Source organism: Fukomys damarensis, unplaced genomic scaffold, assembly GCF_012274545.1.
Source record: "Fukomys damarensis isolate Sample0158 unplaced genomic scaffold, DMR_v1.0_HiC HiC_scaffold_30, whole genome shotgun sequence".
In the NCBI taxonomy this organism is placed as follows: domain Eukaryota; kingdom Metazoa; phylum Chordata; class Mammalia; order Rodentia; family Bathyergidae; genus Fukomys; species Fukomys damarensis.
This window is the reverse complement of record NW_022900942.1, coordinates 22,503,266-22,510,644: the sequence shown is the minus strand read 5'-3', so window position 1 is coordinate 22,510,644 and position 7,379 is coordinate 22,503,266. Positions and strand designations below refer to the sequence as shown.

Genomic DNA, 7,379 nt, shown 5'->3' with positions numbered 1-7,379 from the left:
GACTAAATTGAAAAATTTACTACATACATATTAAAAGTTTAGTAATATAGATACATATATATTTACACACACACACACACACATACACACACATATACAGGCTGAGTATCCCTTTTCTTAAATGCTTTGGATCAGAATTGTTTTCTGATTTTGCAATAATTGCAGACTCATAGTGAGACGTTGGGGATGGGATTTAAGTATAAACACAGAGTTCATTTCTGTTTCATATACATCTTACACACATAGTTTGAAGGTAATTTTATGTAATATTTTTAGTGCCCTGCTTTGACTGTAATCTGTCACATATTGTCCTGTATTTCCTAGGATGGTCTTTAGTTAGTTCTGTTTTCAGAGGGTAAATCTCAATTGATATTTCAGGAAACAGGACCACTGTGCTCATATTCACTTGCTGATAAGTTGATGACAGCTTTTGGAGGTCACCATGATTTATTTGTGCATTCAGAAATGATTAGGAATCTGATCTCATAGAGATGTTTGGGCAAATCTGTATATTTTTTAGAAAAAAATAAATGGAAAAATTATCAGTTAATTTCAAAAACATGTTTTTCTATCATAGTTCTGTTTCTGGTTACACATAGAATTGAAATTTCAATTATTTATCATCTAACTATTCAACGAACAATTACTATATGCTGGAATATGCCAGGAAGTAATACATGGTTTCTGCCTTGACTATTTTAATTAAAGTGGAAAAATAAATAAATATCTCAACTAACTAAATAAATAGTCATATACATAATTATTTCCAGCACCGTGGCAAATGTTCAAGTAGATGTAGGTGCAAAAAGTAAAATAAGTAGAGTGTAGCTCTGCTTGAGAGAGGTGTTGGGTAAGCTTCAGCTTTCCAGGTGAAAGTTGTACTGTAAAATCTCAGCAGAACTGATCTGAATCTTAAAATTACCCCCTCAAGAGATTCAGCTGCCAGGTGAATAGTCCATGGGAGATCAATAAATAATAATAAGTTACATTAAATTACGTCCAGTCATTTACTTCTTAGTAAAAATCAGTTTTCCTTTAGAAAGCCAAGTTGCCTCTGTGGAAGAGATGGGGGTGGGGTTGGGGGGTGAAGAAGCCTGGGGAGGTCCCTGGAGATAAACGCATGAGTGATAGCTCCATTTCATGGGCTCTGCTGCAAAAGGAGCATGGAGTATATTGGAACTGGAAGAGACTGAGAACAATTCTTATTTTTTAAAAATCATGAAATATTTCAAGCAGACATAAACTCACAGAGTATAATAACCAAAACCCATGTACCTGTTGACCAACATCAACAGCTTGATATTTTGTTGTACTTATTTTAAATAGTTTAAAGAAAAATATAACAATAGCTGCTTTGCCTATATCTCGCCACTATCTCTCACCTTCTGGCTGTGCTGTTCTCTCCCTTCCTCCCCCACTACGACCATTCTGAATTTTCTAATGTTCAAGGGTTGTAGGAACAGATGCATTTGGGTTTAAAACTCAGATTCCTATTTCCAAACGAGGCTTCTCATCAGCTCAGATTAGAGCAGAGGGCAATGCTGGACGGAGCAGGTGATACCAACCAAAGGCTAACAGAGGACAAGCCAAATATGGTTGTGTCCTGATGTATGCTAAGATTGTAAAGCATATTTTAGGAAGCACTATATAATTGGATGTGTGGGTTTGCCCTAAAATTTGCTTTCAAGTCAGTTCCACTAGGAATAGAGATCTCATAATTATGTGTCTCTAAAGATTAACTTAAATGTTGCCCATATTTTCAGTCCTCCCATCTTATTTTTAATGTTTTGTGTCTGCAAGTATAGTACTATATGTAGTTGTTGTAATGTATAATTTGTGGAATTATAAAGTACGTGAATAACTTTTCAAAGGAAGTCATAAACTCCTCACAGGACTCTATAATGGTTCTAATGCATCATGGTTTGGATCATAGAGGATGAATAATATGCCATAATGATTTGAAACCATAAGAGCAAGTTTGTGTATCTATAAGTCTGTCTTTATATTTATGTATGTGTAGATATTTTTTCCATGTGTGTATATAGTGTATATACATATGTATATATGCATGTGTGTATGAGTGTAGTGTACATAAGTATGTATATAGCTTGTGTAAATTGAAAACTGTCCAAATTCTTTTTCTTTAATAGACAGACACCAAACCAGTGCAAATGATGAATATGGAGGCCACATTCTGTATGGGGAACATCGATGATATCAACTGTAAGATCATAGAGCTTCCTTTTCAAAACAAGCACCTCAGCATGCTTATCTTACTCCCCAAGGATGTGGAGGATGAGTCCACAGGCCTGGAGAAGGTAAGAAAGAAAGCAGGTGCCCAACACACAGGAGCCCTGCCATGTCAAAGAGGTGTGTGGACAGTGCTGTGTGGGCTGTGAGACGGGGTGCAGCCCAGCCTCACTTGGCACTGGCTCAGCATCTCCAAGGTGCTTGGGGTCCTATCTGGGCTTTTTGGTTTCAATATGAAAACAGCCCACACTTACGTGGCACTTATGATAGTGCTAAATTCCGGACACGCACTGTCTCATTTAATTCCTAACAGTGTTCTTATGAATTAGCAGCTATTACCATGCTCTTATTTATCAACAAAGGAACTGAGGTATAGAGGGGTAGGCAAGTAGTCCTTGGTCACCTTGCTAGTTAGTGATATGTAGACTCAGGGTTTGAGCTTGGAAAGTTGGAGCCATGTTCCTAACTTTAGGGTGTAATGCTTCCCTCGTCTGTCTCCGCAGTAGGAAGGCCACACAGTGCTATGCACCACCCAGATTACTATCCTGAGAAGAGAAGTTCTTAAAGAAGAAAACATTAGTAGATTTTTTTTTTTTGGCAGCACAGGAGATTGAACCCATGGCCTATGTACTCAGGTACACCTTCAGCCATTTTAGATTTTTAAATTTGAGACAGGGTCGCACTAAATTGCTGAACAGACCAGGCTGGCTAAAACTTGTTATTCTCCTGCCTCAGCCTCCTAGAGTACTGGGATTACAGGCGTGCACCACTGCACCAGAGTAGTTGACTGTTTTTTAGAGCAGTTTTAGGTTCACACAGAAGTAAGTGGAAAGTACAGAGAGTCTGTGTTCTGTCTCTCCCCTTTCCAATTTTACAGTTTCTCCTGTTCCTAGCATTTTATGTTAGTGTAGTACATATGTTATAATCAATAAGCCATTTTTGATATAGCACCAATATATATATTATAAACAAAATCCATTTACTGGAAGGTTTATTCTGTGTTATACATATATGGGTTTTAAAAAGTTTAATTCACACACACAAGATTTTATTATGCTTCATATATTTTGTATTATACAGGTCATTGTTATTACATAATGCTGTCATTACATATTATATTCTTATTAATACAATACATTATAAAACATATTTTCATATACTGTGTGTATACTGTTTTATACTGTGACATATTTATACAGATTATTATAGGCACTAGATTAGGTGAAAGAATTAAGTGAAGATTAAGTGATTAGGCACAAGATTAGTGATTTTATCTGTTTGTAAACGAATGTTAGCTTTGCCCTGCTCCACCCCCTCTGGTACCTGGCCTCCCTCAGGCCTCCACTCGTAGCTTTCCTTGACCTTCCCTCTACCTGGACTGCAGTCTGTGGCCGGGAAAGGGGAAGGGGCTCTCGAAAAGCCAGGGATCGTGAGCTGCATTTCCAGTAGGGCCTCAGTTATTCCCTGACTCTCCAGGGGATGGACAAATTCAGTCCCCATCTTACCTGTTACTTTAGTTATCATTCTGCTGTAGCCATCACTTTATTAGCTGAGTAATAATTTTGTTCTTGTCTTCTCTGATGTAGTATTCTCTCTCATTTTTACTCCATTTCAGGTCATAATCTTTCAGCTATTATTCAGTTGTGTTGGATTTTACCTTACTTAAAATATCCTCATGCAAGTGTCAATTATTTTGTTCTGAAAGTATAGAACTAGTAAAATGATCCTTTTAGTAGTGGAAAGAAATATTTAAGCATACATACTGTAGCAGTTTGTTATGGCTGTCATTTGCAGGTGCCACAAGTGGATGGCTTACCCAACATATTTATTTTCCAAAACCCAAGATCAAGCAGTACTGGCCCTTCAAGGGCTACAGGGGAATCTGCTGCAGGCCTCTTAGCTTCTGGTGGTCTGCTGACAATCTTTTTTATTTTTTGTACTGGGGTTTGAATCCAGGCCCTCGCATATGCTAGGAAAGTGCTGTACCACTGAACTACATCCCCGGCCCTTTTAAGAATAGTTTTGTTTTTGTGGGGCCTGGGATGTAGCTCAGTGGTTCCACCGCCTGCCTTACAAGCACAAGGACTTGAGTCCAATCCCTGGTACAAAAAAGAGAAAAAAAAATTGGAAAAAAAAAGAATAATTTTGTTTTTGAGACAGAGTCTCACTAAGTTGTACAGGCTGACTTGGAACTTTCAGTTCTCCTGTCCCAGACTCCCGAGTGGCTAGCATTAGAGGTGTGTGCCATTGTGCCCAGCTTACTCGCCATCTTTGATGTATCTTGGCTTGTGGATACTTCACTCTGATTTCTGCCTTCATCTTCACTTGGCTTTGTCCTTGTGCTTGCTCCTGTCTCTGTGTCCAAATGCCTCCTTTTAGTAAAGACACTAGTTTTATCAGGTTAGGGCCCACACTACAGACCTTGTCTTAATTAATTTTACCTGTGTTGATTTATATCCAAGCAATGTCACATTTTGAGTTTCTTTGATTAGAACTTCAACATATGAATTAGGGGACATAGTTCATCCCTTAGCACATACACAATGGAGGCAAAATTTTGTTTCCCCTCCAATGCATTCTTTTTGAGTTATGGATGAATTTTCTCTCTCTTTCTACTCCCAGGTGGTAAATCGACTAGAAAATATATATGTTGGCCCTCTGAAACTCTGGTTCTTATGAAAATCTTTTGGTCCTAATAATCTATCTTAAATAAGAAAATATTTATTGAAAAATAACTACAATAGATTAGCAAGAGAATATAATAATTGCTTCCCCATCAGTTTGTAACCGTGCAATTTTCTTCAGTTTTACTGGCTTCAGATAAGTGTTGTTTTTCTGTGTTAATGTCAGTCCTGGTATTATCATTCTTGGGTGCACTTGCTTTTCCTCTAACCAGTGGGAAAATTAGAGAGCAAGAAGAAATTTAAAATTTGCTCTATAAAGAATTTTATGACTAAGTCATTTATGCTTTGTTGCATGTCTCATTTTTAAAAGCCAATAGAAATTGAATGAATTTATCATCTATGAGCTTACAGAATGACTTAGAGATAGTCCAAGCTCTCATTTTTTAAAATGAAGAGTAGCTTTACCTATATGAGTTACTAAATTTTGGAATGCCCAGAATATGGGGACTCTGGATTTCCTTTTAGAGAAATTATAGGCATTCAGGAAATATGTATAAAAACCTTTCTAATTTTATCTTTATTTCCTTATTTCATGCACAGTATCATAAGCCATACATCTGTTCTGTAAACCTACTCTATCACTCAAAACAAATGAATGAAAAAATGCCCTCATACCTTTCAGTGCAAACAAAGCAGTGAGCACTGATGTAGGGTGAGGAGGAGAGTGAAGCTGGGTGGCTGGAGGATCTTCGAGGAGAAAGTAGTCACATGCCAAAGGTGCTGGACCTTCCTTGATGTTCCATTCAGACTGCTTTCAAACTGCGTTCCTAATAACAAATACTTTGTTTTTAGTCAAGAAAAATCTTTTACAACTGGAAATAAATAAGACTGATCTCTGTTCTCTTTTTGTCCTTCAGATCGAAAAACAGCTCAACTCAGAGACACTGTTGCGGTGGACCAATCCCAGCACCATGGCCAATGCCAAAGTCAAACTCTCTCTTCCAAAGTTTAAGGTGGAAAAGATGGTTGATCCTAGGGCTAGCCTGGAAAACTTAGGGCTGAAAAATTTATTTAATGAAAGTACATCTGATTTCTCTGGAATGTCAGAGACCAAGGGAGTGGCTCTGTCAAATGTGGTTCACAAAGTGTGCTTAGAAATAACCGAAGATGGTGGAGACTCCATAGAGGTGCCAGGATCCCGGATCTTGCAACACAAGGATGAATTCAGTGCTGACCACCCCTTTATTTATCTCATCAGGCACAACAAAACGCGAAACATCATTTTCTTTGGCAAGTTCTGTTCTCCTTAAGTGGTACAACCCAAGTTAAGTCCCACCTGATTTATCTGTGGATGCAGGTTTCTGTAAACTCTGCATCCAGAGAATCCCTTTCTAAATGCAATAAATTGTTAACATTGCTGAATCAGGAAGCAGCCAGAATTTGTCACATGTAGCCTTCACACTAACAGGCCATCCTTTTCTCATTCTTTTGTTACATTTTTTACCTCCATAAAAGAAAATGACACATACTTTTAATGAAAAGGGAGCACGTTAGAGGAAAAAATATTCTCTCCTTGTCAAACTGTTCAGAGCTCCCACATGAAGTAATCCTATTAGGTAGATCTGGAGGATCTTGTTCCTAGAACTTTGCCTTTCTCTGCCAAGATGTAGAATGTTCTAGAAATTCTGAAACTCTAAAGAAACTCTAGTCCACAGAACCCACAAAAACTGCCCTAATCCAGTGAAAATGTGCACATATTCACTCTACTGTACAAATGCTTATGTTAAAACATGGGAGACAAGTTTTCTTTTTTTCTCAAACTTTGAATTTTGGGGATTTTAGGGAGGTAGTACATTGCATGTATGTGCTTTTGGTAGGCTATGGAAATCCATCAATAGGGTCTGCACTGGCATTGCCTCAGTAGTTCTGTAACGAATATTCACACAAAATGGACAAATAAAGACTGTACTCTGTAATGGTCAAATTCTGCTGACAAACAAGTATGCTACCAGATTATGAAAACACTAGAAATATTCTAGATTTTGACATGTTGGTTAAAGACCTGTAGTAGATGAAGTATAAGACCCTAAGGGGACACACAACTTTTATTTAAAAATTCATTTTCATTTCTAATATGTCTCACCTGGTCATTTGGTGCTGGCCTGGTGTCAGGGCTTCTGACTCACAAGGTTTGTCTGATAAAGGGCCATAAAATCCACAAGGGCTTTCTCTCCCAGTGGCCAATAAAAAAAAAAAAAAAAAAAGACAAAAACTTTTGGTGTTAAAGGAAGTTGGCTCTTCTTCTAATGTGATGGGGGAAAACAAGGAAACTAACACCTTTAGAAAATATAAGTAAAACTTTTTAAGTATTCACGATGCCTTGACACATTTTTTTTTCAGTTGGGGATATATTTACCTTAGATGGTGATTGAGATAGACTAAAAAGGAAAAGAATAATTCTTATCCCTTTCTCCTTTCCTGGCCATTTGCTCTTTCTCCCCTGTT

The 7,379-nt window shown here is 37.6% G+C and overlaps 1 protein-coding gene across 4 annotated transcripts in view; it reads left to right on the top strand.

Moving 5' to 3' along the window:
* Serpinb5 (serpin family B member 5) overlaps nt 1-6,937 on the top strand; it is a 34,006-nt gene extending 27,069 nt beyond the window's left edge. For 3 of the 4 annotated variants that reach the window (XM_010644878.2, XM_010644879.2, XM_019210780.2), the window contains 2 exons: nt 2,151-2,318; nt 5,792-6,934. In XM_010644878.2, the coding sequence (XP_010643180.1) occupies nt 2,151-2,318; nt 5,792-6,184 (561 nt within the window). In that variant the 3' untranslated portion in view covers nt 6,185-6,934. Of the gene's footprint in view, nt 1-2,150; nt 2,319-5,791 lie in introns of all 4 variants that reach the window. The other variant, XM_033757595.1, reaches the window with a different exon arrangement.
* The last annotated feature ends 442 nt before the right edge of the window (nt 6,938-7,379 follow it).